The sequence below is a fragment of the Aegilops tauschii genome, chromosome 2, assembly GCF_002575655.3.
Source record: "Aegilops tauschii subsp. strangulata cultivar AL8/78 chromosome 2, Aet v6.0, whole genome shotgun sequence".
NCBI classification, from domain to species: Eukaryota; Viridiplantae; Streptophyta; class Magnoliopsida; order Poales; family Poaceae; genus Aegilops; species Aegilops tauschii.
The window spans coordinates 454,575,298-454,600,447 of NC_053036.3; the positions used below are offsets into that span (position 1 = coordinate 454,575,298).

The 25,150-nt window shown below is 48.7% G+C and overlaps 2 protein-coding genes across 2 annotated transcripts; one reads left to right on the forward strand and one right to left on the reverse strand.

The window, feature by feature from the left end:
* The first annotated feature begins 9,943 nt into the window (after nt 1-9,943).
* On the forward strand, nt 9,944-12,427 carry LOC109775250 (S-adenosylmethionine decarboxylase proenzyme). Its single transcript, XM_020333999.4, has 3 exons — nt 9,944-10,092; nt 10,633-10,776; nt 10,872-12,427. Exon 3 carries the CDS (start codon nt 11,058-11,060, stop codon nt 12,234-12,236), a length of 1,179 nt encoding a protein of 392 aa, XP_020189588.1. The 5' UTR covers nt 9,944-10,092; nt 10,633-10,776; nt 10,872-11,057; the 3' UTR covers nt 12,237-12,427.
* A 5,221-nt stretch (nt 12,428-17,648) lies between these two features.
* On the reverse strand, nt 17,649-21,241 carry LOC109775251 (peroxidase 46). The gene is made up of 4 exons (XM_020334000.4): nt 20,286-21,241; nt 19,482-19,661; nt 18,383-18,548; nt 17,649-18,273 (listed from the first exon to the last, which is right to left on the reverse strand). The coding sequence occupies exons 1-4, from the start codon at nt 20,973-20,975 to the stop codon at nt 17,864-17,866; spliced, it is 1,446 nt and encodes a 481-aa protein (XP_020189589.1). The 5' UTR covers nt 20,976-21,241; the 3' UTR covers nt 17,649-17,863.
* Between the last annotated feature and the right edge of the window lie 3,909 nt (nt 21,242-25,150).

Sequence of the window (25,150 nt, forward strand, 5' to 3'; positions counted from 1 at the left end):
ATTTGATTTTAATATTTTCCCTCCAATATTTCAATTATTTTGGAGAAGTCATATTTTCTCCTCTCATTTATTTTAATACGAAATATTTTTCGGAGAGAAAAATAATTAAGACCAAAAATCCTCGTTTTATTATTTGATAAAAATCAAATATGAAAACGGGAAAAATCCCAAACTCTCTCCGAGGGTCCTTGAGTTGCTTAGGATTTTCGAGGATTTGCCAAAATGCAATAAAATATGCTATGCAATGATGATGTAATGTATAACATTCCAAATTGAAAATTTGGGATGTTACAAACCTACCCCCTTAAGATGAATCTCGCCCTCGAGATTTGGGTTGGCTAGAAAATAGGTGAGAGTGGTTCTTCCGTAGATCTTCCTCTCGCTCCCAGGTGGGTTCATCTTCAGTGTGGTGACTCCACTGAACTTTGCAGAACTTGATAACCTTGCTGCGGGTGACTCGGCTGGCATACTCAAGAATCTTAACTGGTTTCTCCTCATAGGTCAAATCACTTTCCAACTGATTCGCTTCCAGGGGCACTGTGTCTCTCAGTGGTATCTCAGCCATCTCTGCGTGGCACTTCTTTAACTGGGAAACGTGAAATACATCATGAACTCCTGACAATCCTTCACGCAATTTCAGCTTGTAAGCAACTTCTCCCATACGCTCCAAAACTCTGTATGGTCCGATAAAACGGGGCGCTAACTTTCCTTTAACTCCAAAGCGCTTCACTCCTCGAAGTGGTGACACTCAAAGATAAACTCTGTCTCCGACTTTGTGAACTGTCTCCTTACGTTTAGAATCCGCATAACTCTTCTGCCTGGACTGGGCTACCTTGAGCCTATCGCGAATCAACTTCACTTTCTGTTCTGATTCCTTAATCAAATCTGGTCCAAACAACTGGCGGTCTCCAACTTCGTCCCATAACAATGGTGTTCTACACCTCCTTCCGTATAAAGCTTCGAAAGGGGCCATCTTCAAACTGGTTTGATAGCTGTTGTTGTAAGAAAACTTTGCATATGGCAATTTGTCGTCCCAACTAGATCCATAATCTAGCGCACAAGCTCTCAGCATATCTTCCAAAATCTGATTGACTCTCTCGGTCTGTCCGTCTGTCTATGGGTGAAAAGTTGTACTGAATTCTAGCCTGGTTCCCAAAGTTTCATGTAACTGATTCCATAACTTCGAGGTAAACTGGGTTCCTCTATCTGATACAATGGTCCTCAGAACTCCATGCAAACATACGATCCTGGTCATGTATATCTTTGCCAACTTAGCACTGGTGTAAGTGGTCTTCACTGGGATGAAATGAGCTACTTTCGTCAAACGATCGACTACAACCAATATTGAGTCATAGCCTGAACGAGTCCTGGGCAATCCCGTGATAAAATCCATGCCTAGTTTATCCCACTTCCATTCGGGTATCGGCAATGGCTGTAGCAATCCTGCTGGCTTCTGATGCTCTGCCTTCACTCTCTGACATACATCACAAACTGCTACATACTCTGCAATATCCTTCTTCATTCTGGTCCACCAGAAAGTATCCTTCAAATCCAAATACATCTTGGTATTTCCTGGGTGAATCGAATACGGTGAATCATGGGCCTCTTGCAAGATCAACTTCCTGATCTCCGGATCATTGGGCACATAAACGCGGTCCTCAAACCATAAGGTATCGTGCTCATCCTCACGAAATCCCTTGGCTTTACCTTTGCTCATCCTTTCCTTTATCTCGTCAATCTCCTTGTCTGTCTTCTGAGCTTCTCTGATCTTTTCCATCAAGGTAGACTGAATTTCCAACGTTGCTAAATAGCCTCTTGGAACTATCTCCAAACATAGCTCGCGAAGATCCTCGGCTAATGATTTCGGTAATTCTCCGGTCATGAGGGTGTTAGCATGGCTCTTGCGGCTCAACGCATCAGCTACTACGTTAGCCTTCCCTGGGTGATAATGCAATTTCATATCATAATCCTTAATGAGCTCCAACCATCTCCTTTGCCTGAGATTTAACTCCTTCTGCGTGAAAATGTACTTCAAACTCTTGTGATCCGTGTACACCTCACAATGGTTTCCGATGAGAAAATGTCTCCATGTCTTCAACGCATGCACTACGGCTGCTAACTCCAAATCATGCGTGGCATAATTCTTCTCATGGGGTTTAAGTTGCCGTGAAGCATATGAAACAACTCTTCCCTCCTGCATTAGCACTGCTCCAAGTCCTTGACGTGAAGCGTCGCAATATACTTCGTATTCCTTGCGCTGATCTGGCAGAATCAACACCGGTGATGTAACCAAACGTTTCTTCAACTCTTGGAAACTAGCTTCACATTCCTCAGTCCAATTGAATTTGATGTCCTTCTTTAACAGCTCTGTCATGGGCTTAGCGATTCTCGAGAAATTCTCAATGACCTCCGGTAGTATCCTGCAAGTCCAAGAAAACTCATGATTTCTCCAACTGACGTGGGTGATTCCCAGTTTGTTACTGTGTGAACTTTGGCGGGGTCTACGGCTATTCCTTCTCCGGATATAACATGTCCGAGGAATCCAACTTCCTTCAGCCAAAACTCACATTTGCTGAACTTGGCGTATAACTGGTGTTCTCTGAGCTTCTCAAGTACCAAACGCAAATGCTCCTTATGCTCCTCTTCGTTCTTTGAGTAGACCAAAATGTCGTCAATGAACACCACAACGAACTTATCCAAAAACTCCATAAACACTTTGTTCATTAGGTTCATGAAATAGGCAGGTGCGTTAGTCAGACCAAATGACATAACGGTATACTCATACAGCCCATACCTGGTGGTAAAAGCCGTCTTAGGTATATCCTGCTCTCGAATCTTTAACTGATGGTATCCTGATCGTAGATCGATCTTGGAAAATACCTTAGCTCCTTGTAATCGGTCAAACAGATCATTGATCATTGGCAGTGGGTACTTGTTCTTGATGGTCACTTCATTCAATCCACAATAATCAACAACCGTCCTCAACGATCCATCTTTCTTCTCCACTAGAAGTACTGGTGATCCCCAAGGTGACGAACTTGGGCGAATATAGCCTTTATCCAGTAACTCCTTAATCTGCTTCTTAATCTCCTCCAAATCTTTTGCGGGCATCCTGTACGGTCTCTTAGATATTGGCCCTGTGCCTGGCAAAAGTTCAATCAAAAACACAATGTCTCTATCTGGTGGCATGCCTGGCAACTCTTCTGGAAATACATCCGGGTAATCTTTCACCACTGGTACTTCCTCCTGTACAACTCCTGATAAGGAATTCACCTGAGTCCTCTTCGGCATATGCCAGGATACATACTTAATCCTTCTTCCTTCTGGGGTGGTAAGCAAAATCGTCTTACTGGCGCAATCGATGTTTCCTCCATACATCGATAGCCAATCCATTCCCAAAATCACATCCAAACCTTGCGACTCCAAAACTATTAGGTCTGAGGGGAAAACATGCCTACCTATGGCCAGTGGCATCTGAAAACATCCTTGGCTTGCCATATACTCTGCTCCTGGCGAGGTTACTAACATAGGTGTTCTAAGAACTTTGGTGGGCAATTTATACTTATCCACAAATCCCCTTGATATGTATGAATGCGATGCACCAGTATCAAAAAGAACGGTTGCAGTAAATGACTTAACCAAAAACTTACCTATTACTGCATTAGGCTGTGCTTCAACCTCCTCCACGTAAACGTGGTTCACTTGTCCTTTATTGAACGGGTTAGGCTTCTTCCCAGAGCTTCCATTGCCATTTCCATTCTGGGCTTCTGGGCATTCAGTTGCATAATGTCCAGTCTTCTCGCACTTGAAACAAGTAATGTGGCTCAGATCCCTCTTGGCTGGGGTAGATGGGTTATTACGGTTCTGCCCGTTGCTTCCTCCATTCCCATTACCATTCTTGGGTCCATTATGGTTGTGCGAACTATCTCCTCCATGGGTATGCTGAAACTGTCCTCCCGATTTCGGGGTAAAACGTGGCTTCTGCTGAGCTCCAGAATTGTACTTCCCTTGTCCATACTTCCTCTTACGGTTTTCAATCTGCTGTTGCTTCCCTTCAATCATGAGAGCTCTATCTACCAACTCCTGGTAGTTGGTGAAGGTTGCTACCATCAACTGCATGCTCAGCTCATCATTCAGTCCTTCGAGAAACTTCTCCTGCTTGGCTGCATCTGTAGCAACGTCATCGGGAGCATAACGTGCTAATTACTAAAGTCCTCCACATACTGGCCTACGGTGCGTCCTCCTTGGCGTAGGTTGCGAAACTCACGCTTCTTCATAGCCATAGCTCCTGCTGAAACATGGGCAGTACGGAAAGCTTGCTGAAACTGGTCCCATGTGACAGTGTCAATAGGGTGGGTGGCTGTGTAATTCTCCCACCATGATGTTGCGGGTCCATCAAGCTGATGTGCGGCAAAACGCACTTTCTCCGCATCCGTGCATCCTGCAGTGGTCAACTCCCTTCCAACTTTGCAGAGCCAATCATCTGCAACAATCGGCTCGGTGCTGCTGGAAAACACCGGCGGATTTAGCCTCAAGAAACGGGCTAAGTGATCAACAGGTGGTGGTGGTGGGTTGTTGTTGTTGTTGCCTTGGTTCTGTACTAACACTTGCATCAGGGCATTCTGCTGCTGAATCAACTGAGTGATCTCCGGTGGGAAAACAAATCCGGTGTCGCGTCTCGGAGGCATCTGATAGGTTTAGAAAAGATGAGAATTTAGAATAGAATGAGGTCTAGAGGGAAAACACTACCCATATGCTCATGAGACAAAACACAATCAATATCACTCAATCAAATCAAACAAGGCATACAATCGATCTATCTATCGTTACAAAAGTGCTCGGACTATACTATATACATGGGGAAATACTACTACTGATTTTGGTGGTCTACTAGAAATTTTGATCGGTCGAAGACTCCATGATATCTGCTCCAGCTTCATCAACAAAGTCATCTTCACTGGGGTCCGAGTCGGTGTCGTCAATGATGATGTAGTTATCCGGGCAAGTAGAATCGTCGTCTTGTCCTCCAGGTGATGGGTCTCCCATGAATACTTCGATCTTCTGTATCAGTTCACCGTTCTTCTCCAACAACGTGGCGATCTCCTCGTCACATCCATCGCGTGTAGCCTTGAGTTCTTCCTCCAACTCCGTGATCTTGGTCAATGCCTTCTTCAGATATATCATGTCTGCGCACATCCGGTTCTCCTGGCGACGAATGTGTTGGTTTTGCTCCTGGATGAAAGCTGCAATTGATCCATCCTTCTTGGTGCTGATCATCTCCCATTGTTCATCTCGGCGTCCACAGATCTGATAAATAGTATCCTTAAGCTCCCTGCGGTAGACTTCTCCAATGCGTCCCATAGAGATGTGGGCTGCCATGCTCTTCCCTAAACTCCAGGTTGGTGCATCAAAGGAAAACTCTATAGGCTCAGTGACTGGTGTAAACGTCCTTCCAGGAATTTGAACTTGAATCTTCCAGCGCTCCTCTTCTAGTAGTGTGGCATTGTGGGTCTCGGTGAAGCTTGGTATTCCGATGTTTAGGTACTTAGTGACTTCCTTCAAGTGTCGTCCAAAAGGTGTATCTTCATCCGGTTGCATGAACTTGTTCCTTGCATCCGCCATTCCTAAAAGAGTAGAAAGTGGAGAGGAGTCAGAAATGAGAAGAGAGTAGTGTTCTAGGGTTTAAGCTTAGTGGTCGTGTCCTACAGTCAGCGTGTGCTCTGATACCACCTTTGTAGCGACCAGACCTCAAACAGTCTGATCTACCGTGCACCAGTGTCATCCCTGGATCAGTAATGCTAACACGCACAGTACAAATGGAGGATTTATAACAGAGTAGCAATCACACACTTATTACATCGAGTATCTCAAGAGAGAAATAAGTATGACAAAATATGGCTTAAGGCCATCTAATACGATAACAGCGGAAGACTTGGAAGATAAGTGAGTCCATCAACTCCAACGGCATCACTGAGTATAAGACCACGACCTAAGGCACCTTACTCGTCGTCTGAAAAGTCTGCAACATGAAACGTTGCAGCCCGAAAACGGGTCAGCACATGGAATATGCTGGCAATATAACACATAGAGAGTAATGAACATAATAATGCTATACTCCATGCATATATGGCTGGTAGAAGGCTCTATGGTTACAATTTTGCGAAAAGCCAATTTTTTCCCTACCGCAAAGGAATAAATTTTATTTAACTATCATGGTGGTTGTTAAACATTGAGAATGGTTGACAGCATTCTCAATCCCAATTAAGTATCATCATTAACCCAACAAAATTAATTAAAGTAACATGATGAGATTCACATGATAATCCAAGTACTAGATACTCAAGATGTCCATAACCGGGGACACGACTAACCATGATTAGTTTATACACTCTGCAGAGGTTTGTGCACTTTTCCCCACAAGACTCGATCTCCTCCGTTGGGATTCTCGCACTTCATGGTGTTTGAGAAACGGATGACGGAGACATTGTCTTTCAGAAGCGTTAACTCTCTACTCCGGGTAGACAGTACCACCTACATCCCCTACATCTGCTAGTCTACCTCTCCAAGAGCTCACACAACCTACTCAACTATGCTAGAGCCCATAATAGCTTGCGGCTGCACACGGAAGTTTCTAGCATGAATAATCTCATGATCCCTTTGAACCTGGGTGGCGGTCCAAAAGAAAACAGGCAATCCTGGAATACCCAGGTACCTCAATCCACCCAGATGTGAGTTTTAGTTGCCACCTTAAGGTTAACCATTAATTAACAATCTCACATCTGTCATGGTAACACTCAAACCCAATCCACGTCTACTAGCATAGCATAGCAATATAAGCAAACGTAGAAGTAACTCCCAAAGGTTTGATAATAACAGGTAATAGGTACTCCCTCAACTACTTCCCAATTCCCACAGCTTAATTAGATCCCAACCATGCAATGTTTGAGGGTTGGTCTAATGCAATAAAACTGGGTAGTAAAAGAGGTATGATCAAAGTGTTACTTGCCTTGCTGATGATCCGTGAAACTTAGAGATTCGAAGTAGCAAGCGGCGCACTCCGGGTACTCTATCGCAAACAAACAAGCAAACAATAAGCACTCATCTAATGCACAGGTAAAACTCAAATAAAGATCTAACCAGAAATTTCAACTTAAGAACTCCGGTTTGCAAAAAGAATCGAATCAAACGAAGCAACGAAAGTCAAACGGCGAAAGAAACAAGCTTCGTTTATTAACCTGGATCTAAGTCAAATTTTACAGTAGCAAAAACTTGTTTGAATAGGTTAAACAGAAAGAGAGTTTTGAGACGAAACTCTAGGCGCTTGAATCGCCTGATTCCGATAAACGAGCTAAAAGATAAACCAGAACGAAAATCTGATCAGAAATCGCGATCTGGGTAATCGCGGAAAATCCGACAAAAAGAAAACTGACGAACAATTAAACGAACGGACGTTCGTTAGCTGCGACAAACCGACGAACACGTTCGTTAAAACGAACGGATCGGTGAACGTTCACTAACTAACTAAATCGAAGAAAAAAAATAAACCGATCTATATAAAAAAATAAATCTAGGGTTTTGGAAAAAAATAAACTGAACGGTTTTAAAAAAAACCGGCACGGCGGCGGCGGCTCGGCTACCTCGGTCCGGCGGAACTCCGGCGGGGTCGGGACGGGGCTCCGGCGGGTTCGGGAAATGGCGGCGGGGCTCGGGCGATGTCGGGGGCGGCGAGGGCGGCGGCGTACGGGGCTTCCCGAGGCGGTGGCGGCGGGCTCCTGCTCCGGCGGGTCCTCTCGGCGGCGGGGCGGCTTCGGGTCGGGGCGGGGGTGAGGAGAGGGGCGGCGGGGGAGTATTTAAGGAGGGGGGTGCTGCCTTGGGGAAGGGGCAAGGGGCGGCGGTGACGAGCGGGACTGGGGGCGACGGCGGTCTCCGTCTCGGTCTCCAGGAGGGAGACGAGGCGCGGGGCTGGGCTGGTCCGTCGGCTGGGTTTCGGCCCAGTCGGCGCGCTTCGCGAGTTTTTTTTAAATAATTTCGCCGAACCTAAAAAAAATCATAGCAAAATAAATAAAAATCCAAAAATGCCAAAACAAATTTTCACAGTCTAATTAAAATAATTAGAACGAGATGAACATTTTCTTGGCCCAAAAATGCAGTTTTGAAAACGTGCAATTTTTCTAATGCAATTAAAATTGCAAATAAAATCCGAATAAAATCAAATATTTGATTTTAATATTTTTCCTCCAATATTTCAATTATTTTGGAGAAGTCATATTTTCTCCTCTCATTTATTTTAATACGAAATATTTTTCGGAGAGAAAAATAATTAAAACCAAAAATCCTTGTTTCATTATTTGATAAAAAAATCAAATATGAAAACCGGGAAAATCCCCAACTCTCTCCTAGGGTCCTTGAGTTGCTTAGGATTTCGAGGATTTGCCGAAATGCAATAAAATATGCTATGCAATGATGTTCTAATGTATAACATTTCAAATTGAAAATTTGGGATGTTACAGGTGATGGCGGCGCCGAGGGGTCAAGACGGCGGCGGAGTTAGGGGACAGCTGACGCAGATGAGGGAGGAGAGAGGACAAGGAAAATATTGGTCCGGCTAGGTCACAGGGATTTGATGAAGTTTGTGGTGGGTCATGTTTGTCGGATCCGACGTGGTAAACATGTCCTGGCGCATGCGGGCCTCCCTATATCCACCCGAGACAGTTTGGACGTATAGGACCTGTTTGAGAAGCCTGACTAAGTTGCGATGTTGTGCCCCCCCCTCCCCCGGTCGTGTGGAAGTATAGAAGGCGTTTGAGGAGCCCGACTATAAATGCTCATAATATATGGTTTCGAACGGTGGTGTTTGGCAAAATGGAAGGAAGTTTGTCTAAAACTGTTATTTTATATAGTAGGTTGTACAGAAATCTTTCATGGGTCTCGAGAGCTTTTTTAGGCGAACCTCAAGTGTTAAAATATCCCATGGTAAACAGTTTGTCATGCCGAATAATTTGTATACACGGATGTACGGCTGGTTGACCACAAATCGTAATACATTTTTTCCTCGAAAAAATAGGACCCTATAGCCGGCAACAGTTCGCCAGGTAGGGTTGCATTTGCGACCCCCGAATGACGTGTTATATGTGTTGGGCGAGTTTGGGTAGCATTTTGCAAAACTACCATAACATTTTGTTTAATTTGGAGGGAGGTTTTGAGAGCGTTCGTTAGGATTGGCCCCTGGCGAAACGTTCGGCGGATAACATTTCCCACAGAATAATCTTGATACGCTTTTGAGTGGTGGAGTATTGTCCAGAGTTTTTGGCTCGAGGAGTTAAAATTCGGCATGGTAAACAGATTCCTGGCTTGTTCGCAGCGGAAAACAAGTCGCACATGCCGTCTAGTCACGAAACTTCAAAACCACGCCGAGCAATTATTGGGCATCCGAATCTTCAAAGCCTACCCCACGTCCGAGTCAGCCAGAACGTGCCCCGATCGCAGCCCCGACAGGTGGACCCCACCTGTCCTCCCCCAGAAGCAGTCCGAACCTCACAGAAGCGCCCCAACCCCGAGAGGCTTCCCCGCGCCCGGTCCACCGTGAGCCGGAGGCACCACAGCCGCGAATCCCACGCGTCCCCAGCTGTCAATCCCAACGCGCTGCGGAAACCGTCGGAACCTCAGAGAAGCACGTGAGCGACCTCCACCAGCCACTCCACCTAGACCCGGCGCACCGTGGACGGTCGCTCACAGCCGCGAATCCCACCCCGGGGCGGGCCCCGCGGCGCGTCCACCCGGCTCACGGGCCTCCGCGCGGGCCGGGTCCTTCCGTGGCGGCCACGGGAGCCCGCCTCCGCTAAGCGGAGCTATAAATAACGGGCCGGGACGAGGGTTCCTCCCTCAGCCGCACGCAAACTCGTTGCACAAGAATTCCTCCCACCCCCACCGTCTCGCCGCCGCCACCACAGCTAGATAAGAAAAAAAGAGAGAGCAGAACTCGTTGGGAGTGCTCGAGATCTGTGTCGGGAGAGTGGGAATTCTTGAGATCGGAATCGGAACAAGCGGGCGCGCTCGGGATCGGGGTTACCATACAATTTTTCCCAGGAACCTGTAAGTTTCTTCGGCCAACCCAGATAATTCCCTATCTGCGGTAGTCTGTGGATCTCTTGTTTCTAGGTCATGTTGTTATGCGCTGTAGTTGTTTTCCTTTTACCGTATGATTATGTGCGCTAGTTTCTGCCAGAGAATTGATCTCTGGTAGTAGTAGTAGTTTGCATCTAGATCTGGGATGTATTCGTTGAGCTATGCCTTGTAGATGGATTGCTCGTAGTTAGTTTTGGTTTGCTGGAAAAGCTGTTGGCCGTTATAATGTTTAGCAAGTCAAAAATCCAACGCGTAAGAATTTGCCGTGGCTTATGGCATCATGGATGATTTTATTTGAATTAAATTGTGTAAAATTAATTTTAAAATATGCATCTGCTCCCGTAGAGTCACAAAGTTTCATACGGCACACATGTTCGTGGTTGAATTTTCCAATATGATTCTAGGCCTGTTATGTTCTACAGCATTCCGTCCCTGCTGTGACTATTAGAATCTATCCATGAAAGTTTTGCTAGAATCTGTTGTCTAACCCCTCTTATCATTTTGCAGTTAGTGAATGTGCTAATGGAGTCAAAGGGTGGCAAAAAGTCTAGCAGTAGTAGTTCCCTGATGTACGAAGCTCCCCTCGGCTACAGCATTGAAGACGTTCGACCTGCTGGAGGCGCCAAGAAGTTCTCTGCTGCATACTCGAACGTAAGGACAATTCTCAAACACGAGTCTCACTTCTGTTTAGACATTTTATCTCCAGATTTGTTGCTAACCATGTGACATTTTTTCATCTCCTGCAGTGCGCGAAGAAGCCATCCTGATATCGTTTTTGGCATCCCCTTCCCGTAGTTTAGGATTTTTATGCAATTTTATTCTGACTCTTTTCTCCCACCAATCTCTCTGGCCTGCTTCACGATAATCGACCAGTTCTCTAGTCTTACTCCCTCTGTTCCTCTCTGCTCTGCTTTCTGACTCAAACTGCAACAATGGCTGCCCCGACCTCTGCAATCGGGTTCGAGGGCTACGAGAAGCGCCTCGAGATCACCTTCTCCGAGGCATCTATCTTTGCCGACCCTCATGGTCGTGGCCTGCGCGCCCTCTCTAGGGCCCAGATTGACTCTGTTCTTGATCTTGCACGGTGCACCATTGTGTCCGAGCTCTCCAACAAGGACTTCGACTCGTATGTGCTATCTGAGTCCAGCCTGTTCATCTATTCTCAGAAGATTGTGATCAAGACCTGTGGGACTACCATGCTCCTGCTCACCATTCCTAGGATTCTTGAGCTTGCTGAAGAGCTGTGCATGCCGCTTGCTGCCGTCAAGTACTCTCGTGGGATGTTCATCTTCCCCGGCGCACAGCCTGCTCCCCACAGGAGCTTCTCTGAGGAGGTTGATGTCCTGAACCGCTACTTCGGCCACCTGAAGTCTGGTGGCAATGCTTATGTGATCGGAGACCCAGCGAAGCCTGGCCAGAAGTGGCACATCTACTATGCCACCGAGCAACCTGAGCAGCCCATGGTCACCCTGGAGATGTGCATGACTGGGCTGGACAAGAAGAAGGCCTCTGTCTTCTTCAAGACTCAAGCTGATGGCCACGTTTCCTGTGCCAAGGAGATGACCAAGCTCTCTGGAATCTCTGACATTATCCCTGAGATGGAGGTCTGTGACTTCGACTTCGAGCCCTGCGGCTACTCCATGAACGCCATCAACGGATCTGCCGTCTCCACCATCCATGTGACCCCCGAGGACGGCTTCAGCTACGCGAGCTACGAGGTCATGGGCATGGACGCCTCCGCCCTGGCCTACGGCGACATCGTCAAGAGGGTCCTCCGGTGCTTTGGCCCTTCAGAGTTCTCTGTGGCGGTCACCATCTTCGGTGGCCGTGGCCACGCCGCCACCTGGGGCAAGAAGCTCGAAGCTGAGGCATACGACTGCAACAACGTTGTGGAGCAGGAGCTCCCCTGCGGGGGCGTCCTCATCTACCAGAGCTTTGCCGCGAACGAAGAGGTTGCTGTCTCTGCCGGGTCGCCCAGGTCCGTCTTCCACTGCTTCGAGGCCGAGAGTGTGCAGAGCCACCCTCTGGTCAAGGAAGGCAAGCTCGCCAACCTCCTCGCATGGCGGGCGGAGGAGGATTCCCTGGAGGAGGGCGCGGTGCTGTGCGAGTGATTGGCTGTCGCTGTTCCGTCTGTGGACTTTGTTCTGACTAAGTTTGTCGTTTGGTTACTGTGAAGCAGCCGGCCAGGCTATTGCTACTCCGAATAAACTATTAGCTCTAGGTGGTTTGCTGCGTCTGCCACAATGAGCGTACTTCTGGGGAAAAGTTGTCTCAAACTGATAAATAAGCATTTTTTTTCTAAGACGAGTGTCACTTTGTTATCATATTCATGTTCTGTAATCGAAACTACTTCACAGCCGATAGCTGTTGGACGATTCAAGCACGATTCTTAATCTAGTGGCTGTGTTGCACCTAGTCCTAGGTATCGATGGCCTGAATTGCAGTATCGTCCAACAATCGGCTGGAACAAGTCGTGTGCATAGCAGCACTCTTCTGTAATTGGTGTTACTCTGTGCCAAGTTGCAGTGTGTTGACAGGCGACCAATGTGCTCATTTCCCCTCGCCTATCTTCCTACCTCATACGGCTCAGAAATTGCTATATGAATTTCCCCCTATCTTAACTGAATTTGATTTATTAAAAATTGATCCAATTTGTTCTTGGGTTAAGCAGAAGAAATTAATTATCTAAATTTCAAACCCTAATTTTTTATCAATAATCAGTTTGATCTTTTTTCCCACCTTGAAGAATGAAGCAATCATCTCGTACGCGCAGGAATAAACAACTGCGCCGTGGAATACACGCTCGAATCATTCTTTTGTTTGATTGAAGAGCCCTATTTGATTCTTCATCCTTATCTTCTGTGTTTCTGAGATTATCTTCTGCATTTCTGATTCGTGCAACCACTCCAATAATTCAGCATGGCGGCTCGGTGCCTCAACAATTCATTCCGGCTGCATTTTCCAACTGAAATGGAAGGTGCCAGTGCCGGCCTCGTGAGTCATTCAAGGTAGTAACATTTTGACAAAACTGAGGTTCGTTCGTGCGTGTGCGCATCTAATCTTGGCGTAAAAAGTAAAAGAGCGGCAACCAATTTGTTGTTGCGTATCTATATCTTTTGGGATGCACAAGATTGATGGATGATGGCGTGACCCGTCGCGGAGATATGTGCGAGAGCGACGGCTCCCCGAACGATTGTCGGGTACCGATCGTTTTATCACGTGATGACGACTGTATTTAGGCTTTGCCGATATGCCGCCGTTTCCTTTGCGCCGACTCTCATCGTTCAAAGCAAGGCAATTTTTTACAACCAAGCCGTCTTGTTTCTCGCCGGCCCCCTTTCTGCTTTAAAAAAGTGAACAAAAAGGCCGGCCACCTTTGTCTTAGCACCGCACGGGGGAGGGAGGCATCTCCCTTGGCATATTCGCTAATATCTTTTTCACCATCCAAAGAAATTTCTCTCTTTTCTTCTCCTCTCGTTTTCTTTGGCAGAGAAGTACGCGGCTGGTGTTTTGTCTCTGCTACGTGTTGTCGCTGTTTACCGGAAATTTGCATTGTGATGATGTGATACCAACAGGAGTTCGAATATGTTGGCCGTCCAGCCATTGATCCATATCTCCTTCCAACCGCAGAGAAAGAGCGTGAGAGATTCCACAACCTCCTTGCAACCGCATCAAATTCCAAAACGCATTGACCGACACCGAGAGATGATGCTCGGAGGATTTGTTCTGCGCCGCCGCAGCCACGGCTTTGTTGCGAGGAAACGTGGAGCCTCCCCCGTCCGGCCTCCAGAAACCCGTCCCGGCCGGACGCGTGTAGTGTAGATAGATGGATGCACCGAGCTGAACTCCGGTCTCGTCTTCTCCACACACGTTGGACCGGGAATCAGCGGTTGCGTGGCTGGGCCGGGGATCGAGTGCTTGGCTCGCACTCTCCGCCGATGGCGGCCGTGCATGTATGTTTCTTTTTTCTTTTTGCGGCCGTGCATGTATATTCCTCTCGCGTGTCGATGGCACAGACCGGAAGCAAGTGGCCAGGAACAAGCGTCTGCTAGCCCGGAAGTTGCCTGCAAGTTTCGCTCATGAGTCCGTGAGTGGACGTGGAATCCGAATCTCTATTATCACGCACCGGCTTCTCCTATGCTGCGCGTTTTTTCTTGCACAATATGCTACAGTCTGCAACTGTTTGATTCGGCGGGGCTTTGCTTTGGCACTGTTTCAATTCTATCCGAGGGGGTGGTTTTCATGCTATATATGTTTTGGGGACGAAATCGCATAAACCGCCAACCATTGGTGTTGAGTTTACACTGTTACACCAAAGCACATACTTTACGGTTTGTTGCATGGAAAATCGTAAATTGCAACTGGGGATAATTTGGCATTTAGGTACGTTGATGTGATCTTTTACGAGTTGGCCCCGCTTGCAAATGCGCACATGGCAAAGAAAATCGGCCACATCAGCCAGCAGGTCAAACTAACGACCTCCGATCATAGTTTTGATTGGCCCATTCATCAGGAAAATACAAGAAAATTCCAGTAAATCACACATGTATCCAGTACCATTCTAGAAAACACAGCTTATTTAGACCAACTGCTTGGTAGACATTAGAATTTTTAGTTGTTCAGAATTTGACATTTCAAAAAATGGTTCAAAAATATAGTAAACCATTGATTTAGCCAGCATTAATCTGGGAATATTTCATTTCGACTAGATGTCCGGGAGATATCGACAATTTTAGTTGGCTCGCTCAGTTTTTTGATTCAAAATTTCACATTTATGAAAGGTTTGGATTTTCTTAGTAAATCGTATGTGCACCCAATACTAATCTGGAAATATTTAAGCTTAGTTGGACCAAACGTTTGCGAGATATTGAGAGTTATAGTTGAATCGTTGTCGTGGCTGTTTTTTTTTCATGGGCGCACTTAAAAGTGGGACCCACCCATCAGAAATCACATTAACATATCTAAACCGTAGATTAGACCTAACTACAACGGATTACACCTATGTGTGGTGTTTTGTGCAGCAAAATCCGTGGAGTAGATGTTTCGTGCAAAATCAGCACCCAAACTTGGTGGTTTGTGTAATTCCCTCGAGTATATTAGGCAACCTGAATGCGCCTCAAGCAACTGTTGATGGAATGTCGCCAAATCCCCACTACAAGCGGCATTCCATGATGTTTGGCGACATTCCATGATGTTTGGCTTGATGCTAGCCTATTGGCTAGCGATTGATGGGTTGTCAACTTTTGTTGCCAACGTTACATAATGTTGCCAAATTTTAGATAAATCTTAGCGTAGCATCATTTTTTTTGCGTGTGAACACATTTGTTGGCCAAGTTTTGATACCAAACCATGCATGCCCTATTTTTTCTAACCAAAGCCTTTAGGGTCTTATTTGTTAGTTAAGATGAAAATTGCCTTGTTAATTGTCTGAGAATCGGGCAAAAATCAACACATCATGCCCACAAAAACCGGAAACTCCAGACCATAAAGATCCCCACACATCACCGAGGAGAAGAACTTTGTCGAGGTTTCCAGCAAGGGTGTGGCTACGTCTCAGTCGACTGAGATTTAACCAAGTCTCGGTCAAGTGACATAACATGCAAGAAAGAAAAAAAAGAAATTTAAGAAGATTTTTTTGCACGGATTTCAATGTAAAATCTTACGGGTATAGCAAACCAAGTCTCAGTCGACTGAGATTTAGCAAGGCTGTTCCAGCAAAGGTCATGTCCAACACCTCTCACCATGCAAGCAACTCAGACTATATCACAGATGACCAACCAAGAGCCTTTACCGCGAAGGATGCATGAGACCCCTGTCGGCTATGCCAAATAATCGGCCAGGGGTGTGGAGGACTAGGCATCTATGACTTCGGTGACGAGCCTCGCATGAGAAATAAGCACATCTTGCCTCGACATTGCTTGTTGCGATCACCAAAGATTGCTAAACATCGAACCTACCTTTCAGAGGGCATTGTTGCTAGCGAGCAACCTCTCGACGTGCAACTCCGTTTTCACTGCTAACACAATGACAAACAGAGGGACATGACAGGCGGGCGACGAAGAAGTCGTGGCGAGCCAACTTCTCATGCCACCATCATCGTTGCCCCACAATTCGAATGCCAACAGCTTTGCACCACCGGTCAAACACTTGCCAATCATAGCGCCGCGCACGTTCAACTCCAGGAAGGCGAAGTTTTCAGGACAACACCACAAGTAGGAAAACGACACAAGAATGCTGTTGTTGCCCGACCCTGCGATGGGATGCGACCCTCCATCGGGGACATGTGCCGCAGCACGAGGGGAAGCTCTGCCGCTACCGCCGGTCGCCTGGACTTAGGCCGACGGGATCATACAACGACGTCGATAGGAGGAATAGAGGTGGGAAGGATTGGGGTGGTGGTGGCTAGGATTCGCACAATCCGCCCCGAGAGAGTGGCGCAGGCAACGATTTAAGCATGCATCCATGTGTGTTATTTGCTTAACTACTGGGCATGTCTAAACAGGAGATTTGAGAATCCTACGATTTTTGAGACAACAAGTGTTGCAACATACGGTGCAAATATAAAGCATGTGGTTCGATGCCAAAAGTTGGCATGCCAAATGTTGGCTAGTGATTTGTTGGCTACCAACTTTTCTTCTCAACCTCATAAAAAATTGCCAACATTTGGCAATTTTTGATTTGTCAAATGTTGGCTTGCCAAGTATTGACAATGCCAATTGTTGGCATCAAACCAATTATGCTCATAATGAGCCAAGATCTTCTGGGAACTGCAAGTGCAAAAACACCAAAGTGTGATGTGAGAAGGTTGTTTCTTGCTTGTGGGGGTGGAAAGCAAATACTCCCTCCGTTCCATAATATAAGAGCGTTTTTTACACTAGTAGTGTATAAAAAACGCTCTTATATTATGGGACGAAGGGATTAGTTGTTGTAACGTGTTCGTGTTGTTGGTAGCTTGTTGTTTCTGCTTTCATTCTAGATTGCACGAATAGCTCTAGGATTGTGATATGTTTTTTTTTTCATTGTCTGATTGAAAGACTGGAGTTGGGCAGCGGGTGCCTAGCACGTCGAATTTGTTTCCTTCTTTTCGTGTTTTTTTAGTCTTCTTTTTAGATAAAGCTGTTTTTTTAGCCGATGGTTGCAGTCCCAGCTGCACTAACATTTCTTTCCGAAACAAAGGTAGGCAATGGCCCATTCGATCTCGGCCGCCGCTGCTGGATCCTTCCTCTTCTACTCTTTCTGGCCGTTCCGGTCCGTGACGTCTCTACCGGCGGCCCATGTAGCTGCATCGTACTGTAGCAAGCCCTACTACTCAAGCACAGAGCCCAAACTGGGCATAATTATGTAGTATGACCATGCTGGAAGGGGCCCATCGACACTCCCGTCGACGGCTTTGAAAGCTCAGAGCGTGGCCTGTCAGTCCATGGGTACTGTCGGCAGGCTGCTGCATTCAATCCTGCATCCCTCACACGCGTACTGCACCGCCACACGATGAATTTCCGCACGGAGTTTGGTAACAAATCGTGTTTAAAAAACCAAGTATTAATTCGTCGTGCCTGTTCTGATGTTTTTGGTCGCAGATAAAACGCATGCCGTCATCTATTACATGCAGCCTAAGCAAAGAAGGCCCGATCACCATCAGCTACAAAACGAATCAACCTCATCCTCAGCTCGCTACTCAACACATTCGATCCCCCTATGTATTCTGTGTTACATCATTACATGCCCATGCCCGATCGGTTCAGCCGTTGACGCTGGAGCAGAGCCGCCGGACCTCGCCGTCGGAGCCGGTCTTGACGCCGAGGTTGGTCAGCCGGACGAACGAGCCGGCCCAGCTGCCGAAGAAGCTGTCCTGGCTCTGCGCGAACGCCGCCACCCTGGCCCGCGTCGTGGCGTTCTGCACCAGCACCGCGTCCGTGCGCAGCAGCCCGCGCCCGTCCAGCAGGTTGCTGAAGTAGCGGTTGTCGAACGCCGCCGCCGAGCCGTCGTCGCAGCCCACCGCCGCGCTCCCGGACGCGGCGCACGCCCGCATCAGCTCCGTCGCGTACTCGGCGTTCATCGTGCCGTCCACCGGCACCATGCTCCCGTTCGCGTCCGGCCGGAACCGCTCCCGGAACGTGCCGCAGTGCGCCGACCCGATCGTGTGCCCGCCTGCAACACACGCCGGAGGCACGCCGTCAGTTCAATCAAAGCTGCAGATGATATCACCAGTCTAGGTAGGCAAGTGATGTTAGCTGGGGAGAGTTTGTATTGTATGTACCTGAGAGGGTGACGAGGTCGTCCAGGGAGAGCCCCTTCGAGGCGAAGCTCGCCGCCATGGCGTCGACGGAGAAGCCGGTGTCGATGATGTTTGCTCGGACGTTGGACGCAAGGGAGACGAGGCTGTCACGTCGGCCGAGGGAGACCGGCACCGACGGTCCTCCGGTCTGGTTTGGAACAACACGAAATTAAGCATCAGTTCAGTTGTCTTGTTTGTATGTTTGTCAGCTAAGTCCAGATAATTTCAAGTTGAGCTACTGTTTTAGCCAAGAGCTTAGATTAGTCTTGCAAGAGCACCAGAACAAAACATGCGGCTAATTCAGTTGCTCATTTACTATGTGTCAAAAGTGAAACTATAGGGGAATGGTGTGTGCTACCAAATGCAGAGTAAATTCTGAGAGTACATCTGTTCTGAAGTTTCAGAATTCCATTTATGTCCATTTCCACTTTGCCATGATCGCCGTTAACTGGGACCAGCTATCATGTGCTATACTGATCAAGCGATCATGCACATGTGGTATGTAGAAATGGTCATTTAGTATGTACCAAAGTGAGGCTACAGGTGAATGTGGATGTTACCGCAACTCTATTGGCCTGAAATTAGCAAATGCAGTCATGCAGAGTAAATCTTCAGAGCACAAACTGCTCTGAAGTTTCAGAATTCCACCTATGTACATTTGCACTTCCCCATGCTCACCCTTAACTGGGACCATCAATCATGTGCCATACTGATCATGCACAAATGTCAAATGGTCAGGTCCCAGTCATAAGCTGGGATTATGTTCACTAAGCTGCCCAGGGCCTCTCTCCCCATCGTATCTGTATGTCTTCATTAGCCAGGCCCGCTAATCCTATGTTTCAACTAGCCATTGCCGCATACGGGACCAGGACCACTCGATCCACCGTACGCTACACGATCTAATCCGTGCGGCATTCAGTGCGGAGTTTATGATGTCCTATGCTCACCACCAAGTACTACTGCTCAGAGGGCCAAACCAAATAGGAAAATCATAGTATGTGAGAATTGTAGCAAGGGAAAGCAGATGCTGCAGCAAAGTTAACGGGAGCAATGGGGTTTGGGTGGTTGCAGTGCTACTTACAAATGTGACAGCGTCTCTCGCGGCGAGAACTATGATGTCGCTGCAAGAAACGGTCGCCGGGCACACGGCTTCGAGCAGCCTCTTGGCCTCGTCGATGACGTTGAACCCGCCGAGCGAGAGGTTCGCCGGGTCGGTCCTCTCCGTGCCGCTGCCTTGGATCAGCACCGACGCGTCGCATCCCTGAGATGGAAAAGGTTAGAAAGTTGAAACTCATCATGCATGTGTGTAAAATGATGTCGGTTACACATATGCAAGATGCCAAAGACTGGTGGTGTATTGGCGACTATTAGACATGTATGATAGCTCAAGTTTTGGGTCTGAATAATGCACCTAACCAGCTCAAATTAGCAAAAGTAGCCTAGACCATTCCGATGAACGAATGTTTTGAAAATACATTATGTGTTATTACTAACTAAAGGACGCAACTGGTCTGGCACAACCATTTGGCTTTGGTCACTATATGGAAAGGGGGAAAGCAAATTCTCTTTTACTAAAGAGAGGTGAAGGATCATGGTCATGGAAAATATCACAATTGCTCAAGATAGTAAGAACTGATGAGGCAATGCTCCAATGACATCACAACAGGATGATTTTCCGGAAGATAACTTGATTGATTGAAGCCTAGATCTAGAACATGGACATGTGAAATTAAATCAAAATAAGAATATATGAGCAGAACACACACATTTGTCACCATTTGTTTGCATGTAGTGAGCTCCAATGCATGGTTGCAGTGCTAGCAAAACACATCTCCCAAATGCAAGACGAGTAGCAATATATTATTATTTCTTTCCAAATCCATACCTCTACGAAGCAGTCATGGAAGACCATCCTGAGAAGCTTGCCGGGGATGCTAGGGTCCAAGGTGGAGGCCGACCTGACGACATCGTTCACCGCCAGCTCCACGCTCGGGCAGGAGGCGGCGTAGAAGTTGGGCGACAGAGCCAATGAAGGCGTCGGCGGGGATGAGTTCGTCGGAGGCTGTGTCGGAGCCGGTGGTGGAGTCGGAGGAGCAGATGGTTTCTGTGGTGGTGGTGGTGGTGGAGTCGTAGGAGGAGACGGCTTTTGAGCCGGCGCTGGGGCGACAGGTGACGGCTTTGGTGCCGACGACGCCGGGGGTGGGGGTGACGGCGGCTTTGGGGCCTGCGCCGGCGCACGTGGAGTGGGTGGCTTTGGAACCGGTGACGCCGCGGGTGCAGCTGGAGACGATGGCTTTGGCGCCTGCGCCGGCGCGCGCGGAGCCGGCGGCTTCGGCACCGGCGAGGCCGAAGGGCTAGGTGTCTGCTTCGGCGCCGGCGACGCAGCAGGGGGCTTGGGCGCCGGCACGGCTGGAGACGACGGCCTTTGAGCCGACCGCGGAGCCGCGGGAAGAGACGGTGCCGGCTTGGGCGCCCGCGCCGGGGACGGCGACTGCGCGGAGGCGACCGCCAGCAGCGCCGACAGGAGCAGCGCCGAGCATACGACGCCCCATTGCCTCCTCCGACCTCGATCCATGACGGAGGCAGTAGATAAGCCCGTGAGCTAGCCCTGCTTCCTCGCGAGTACACACGGATTTATCACCGCCCGGCGGCAGCAGCGGGCGGCGGTGGGAACCAGCTAGCTAGCGAGAGAGAGGACGCGCGCTAGCAAGGAAACAATGCTGCTGGCCCGGGAAGGAGAATCTGTCTATCGTGAGTTCGTGACACGCCCAAAGCTTGCACCGCGTTGGCACTGTTTTGGCGGCGAGCACGGGGGCGGCACGCAGCGGCTGTGTGCTACCGGACGCGTCGCCCCGTTCCTGTGTGAGCCAGCTGCTGCTATAATAGCAACCCCAACCACGCGACCCATTTCATTCGCCCATGTCCGTTTAGGCCATCGTGAATCAAAACACCGGCCCAAACACTCACTAAATAAAAAACGTGTTCATTTCATGTCCGCGCCGAACATTTCAAGCTCAAATTTGGTCTGAAATGCGTTGATGCGGACAGGAAGCGGACGCGCCGCGCGTCCCTTGTTGTCCGCCACGGCACCACATGTCAGTCGGCCAACGACTGAACGCAGTCACATGTCTCACGCGTCAGCCAGTGAAAATGTTGGGAGGCCGTCCTTTTTAATCCGCGCGGTGGGGGAGTCCTCTTCCCCCTTGAAAATTTAAAAAAATCCACGCGTGCGGGGGGAGGGGGGGGGGGGGGGAGACCTCGCCAGCGACAACCAAGCCCTAGCAATGGGCAAGGGGAAGTTCACCCCCGGCGCTTCATCCTCCTGCGCTCTTCTCCTCCGCCGTCGCTAACGCCAGCCCGTACTGCGAGGCAGCGGTTGCACATTCCGGTGCAGCAAGCGCGATGGCGCTGGGAGTTCAGGCAGCAGTTGTCGTACCCGGACGTGATGATTCCGCATGACTGCATCTCGATCCGCGGCGGATCCCGGTGCCGGCGTGCCGCGGTCGCAGCGGACACACGCCGAAGAGGTGCGTAGGCGCCGGTCCCTGGAGTAGCGACAGATGCCGGAGTACGCGTCAGACTCTCCCCATTGGGAGGTCTGGTTTGCCCTCGAGAACGAGGAGCAATGGCGCCTCGGCGTGCATCACCACCACACAAATCCCCCGCCTCCACTAGTCGTCAAGCCGGAGGAGGAGGCTGCATACCAGGCAGCGCTGGCGGTGGCCATGGAGACCCCCATCGAGGACGAGCGGCTCAAGGCGGAGGCGGAGGAGGTGGACTACCAGGCAAGGCTGGCGGAGGCCCTCGCCCTCTCTGCGGTCGGTGATTGTGTGGTGCCGCCGTCGCTCAACCCCCAGACGCCTAAGGCCGAGCCAACCGACCGGTACGTCTGGACCGGCCAGCTGCGGGAGTGGGTTGGCGCCTCCTGAAGGAAATATGCCCTAGAGGCAATAATAAAGTTGTTATTTATATTTCCTTATATCATGATAAATGTTTATTATTCATGCTAGAATTGTACTCCCTCCGTCCGGAAATACTTGTCCTAGAAATGTATAAAATGGATGTATCTATAACTAAAACAAGTCTAGATACAACCATTTCGAGGACAAGTATTTCCGGACGGAGGGAGTATTAACCGAAAACTTAGTACATGTGTGAATACATAGACAAACAGAGTGTCACCAGTATGCCTCTACTTGACTAGCTCGTTGAATCAAAGACGGTTAAGTTTCCTAGCCATAGACATGAGTTGTCATTTGATTAACGGGATCACATCATTAGAGAATGATGTGATTGACTTGACCCATTCCGTTAGCTTAGCACTTGATCGTTTAGTATGTTGCTATTGCTTTCTTCATGACTTATACATGTTCCTATGACTATGAGATTATGCAACTCCCGAATACCGGAGGAACACTTTGTGTGCTACCAAACGTCACAACGTAACTGGGTGATTATAAAGGTGCTCTACAGGTGTCTCCGATGGTACTTGTTGAGTTGGCATAGATCGAGATTAGGATTTGTCACTCCGATTGTCGGAGAGGTATCTATGGGCCCTCTCGGTAATGCACATCACTATAAGCCTTGCAAGCAATGTGACTAATGAGTTAGTTGTGGGATGATGCATTACGGAACGAGTAAAGAGACTTGCCGGTAATGAGATTGAACTAGGTATTGAGATACCGACGATCGAATCTCGGGCAAGTAACATACCGATGACAAAGGGAACAACGCATATCGTTATGTGGTTTGACCGGTAAAGATCTTCGTAGAATATGTGGGAGCCAATATGAACATCCAGGTTCCGCTATTGGTTATTGACCGGAGACGTGTCTCGGTCATGTCTACATAGTTCTCGAACCCGTAGGGTCCGCACGCTTAACATTCGGTGACGATTTGTATTAAAGAGTTATGTGATTTGATGACCGAAGATTGTTCGGAGTCCCGGATGAGATCACGGACATGACGAGGAGTCTCGAAATGGTCGAAACGTAAAGATTGATATATTGGAAGGCTATATTCGGACATCGGAAAGGTTCCGAGTGATTCAGTTATTTTTCGGAGTACCGAAGAGTTACGGGAATTCGTATTGGGCCTTAATGGGCCATACGGGAAAGGAGAGAAAGGCCTCAAGGGTGGCCGCGCCCCTTTCCCATGGACTGGTCCGTATTGGACTAGGGAAAGGTGTTGGGGATCGTAGCAGAATTTTAAAATTTTCCTACGCTCACCAAGATCCATCTATGGAGTATACTAGCAACGAGGGGAAAGGAGTGCATCTACATACCCTTGTAGATCGCGAGCGGAAGCGTTCCAATGAACGAGGTTGATGGAGTCGTACTCGCCGTGATCCAAATCACCGATGACCGAGTGCCGAACGGACGGCACCTCCGCGTTCAACACACGTACGGTGCAGCGACGTCTCCTCATTCTTGATCCAGCAAGGGGGGAGGAGAGGTTGATGGAGATCCAGCAGCACGACGGCGTGGTGGTGGATGTAGCGGGATCTCGGCAGGGCTTCGCCGAGTGTCTGCGAGAGGGAGAGGTGTAGCAGGGGAGGAGGGAGGCGCCCAAGGCTGTTATAATACTGCCCTCCCTCCCCCCCTTTATATAGGCCCCCGGGAGGGGGGGCGCCGGCCAGGAACCCATCTACATGGGGGCGGCGGCCAGGGGGGAGACTTGCCCCCCAAGGCAAGTGGGGCGCCCCCCACCCTAGGGTTTCCAACCCTAGGCGCAGGGGGGAGGCCCATGGGGGGCGCCCCAGCCCACTAAGGGCTGGTTCCCTTCCCACTTCAGCCCATGGGGCCCTCCGAGATAGGTGGCCCCACCCGGTGGACCCCCGGGACCCTTCCGGTGGTCCCAGTACAATACCGGTGACCCCCGAAACTTTCCCGGTGGCCGAAACTGGACTTCCTATATATAATTCTTCACCTCCGGACCATTCCGGAACTCCTCGTGACGTCCGGGATCTCATCCGGGACTCCGAACGACTTTCGGGTTTCCGCATACTCATATCTCTACAACCCTAGCGTCACCGAACCTTAAGTGTGTAGACCCTACGGGTTCGGGAGACATGCAGACATGACCGAGACGCCTCTCCGGTCAATAACCAACAGCGGGATCTGGATACCCATGTTGGCTCCCACATGTTCCACGATGATCTCATCGGATGAACCACAATGTCGAGGATTCAATCAATCCCGTATACAATTCCCTTTGTCAATCGGTATGTTACTTGCCCGAGATTCGATCATCGGTATCCCAATACCTTGTTCAATCTCGTTACCGGCAAGTCTCTTTACTCGTACCGCAATGCATGATCCCGTGACTAACACCTTAGTCACATTGAGCTCATTATGATGATGCATTACCGAGTGGGCCCAGAGATACCTCTCCGTCATACGGAGTGACAAATCCCAGTCTCGATCCGTGCCAACCCAACAGACACTTTCGGATATACCCGTAGTGTACCTTTATAGTCACCCAGTTACGTTGTGACGTTTGGCACACCCAAAGTACTCCTACGGTATCCGGGAGTTGCACGATCTCATGGTCTAAGGAGAAGATACTTGACATTGGAAAAGCTCTAGCAAACGAACTACACGATCTTTGAGCTATGCTTAGGATTGGGTCTTGTCCATCACATCATTCTCCTAATGATGTGATCCCTTTATCAATGAGATCCAATGTCCATAGTCAGGAAACCATGACTATCTGTTGATCAACGAGCTAGTCAACTAGAGGCTTACTAGG

Coding starts and splice junctions, on each gene's coding strand:
- LOC109775251 (XM_020334000.4), bottom strand. CDS start 20,975: ATGGATCGAGGTCGGAGGAGGCAATGGGGCGTCGTATGCTCGGCGCTG. Junction 19,662..20,285: donor TCCATGACTGCTTCGTAGAG/GTATGGATTTGG, acceptor TTTCCATCTCAG/GGATGCGACGCGTCGGTGCT. Junction 18,549..19,481: donor CGAGAGACGCTGTCACATTT/GTAAGTAGCACT, acceptor GTTCCAAACCAG/ACCGGAGGACCGTCGGTGCC.
- LOC109775250 (XM_020333999.4), top strand. CDS start 11,058: ATGGCTGCCCCGACCTCTGCAATCGGGTTCGAGGGCTACGAGAAGCGC.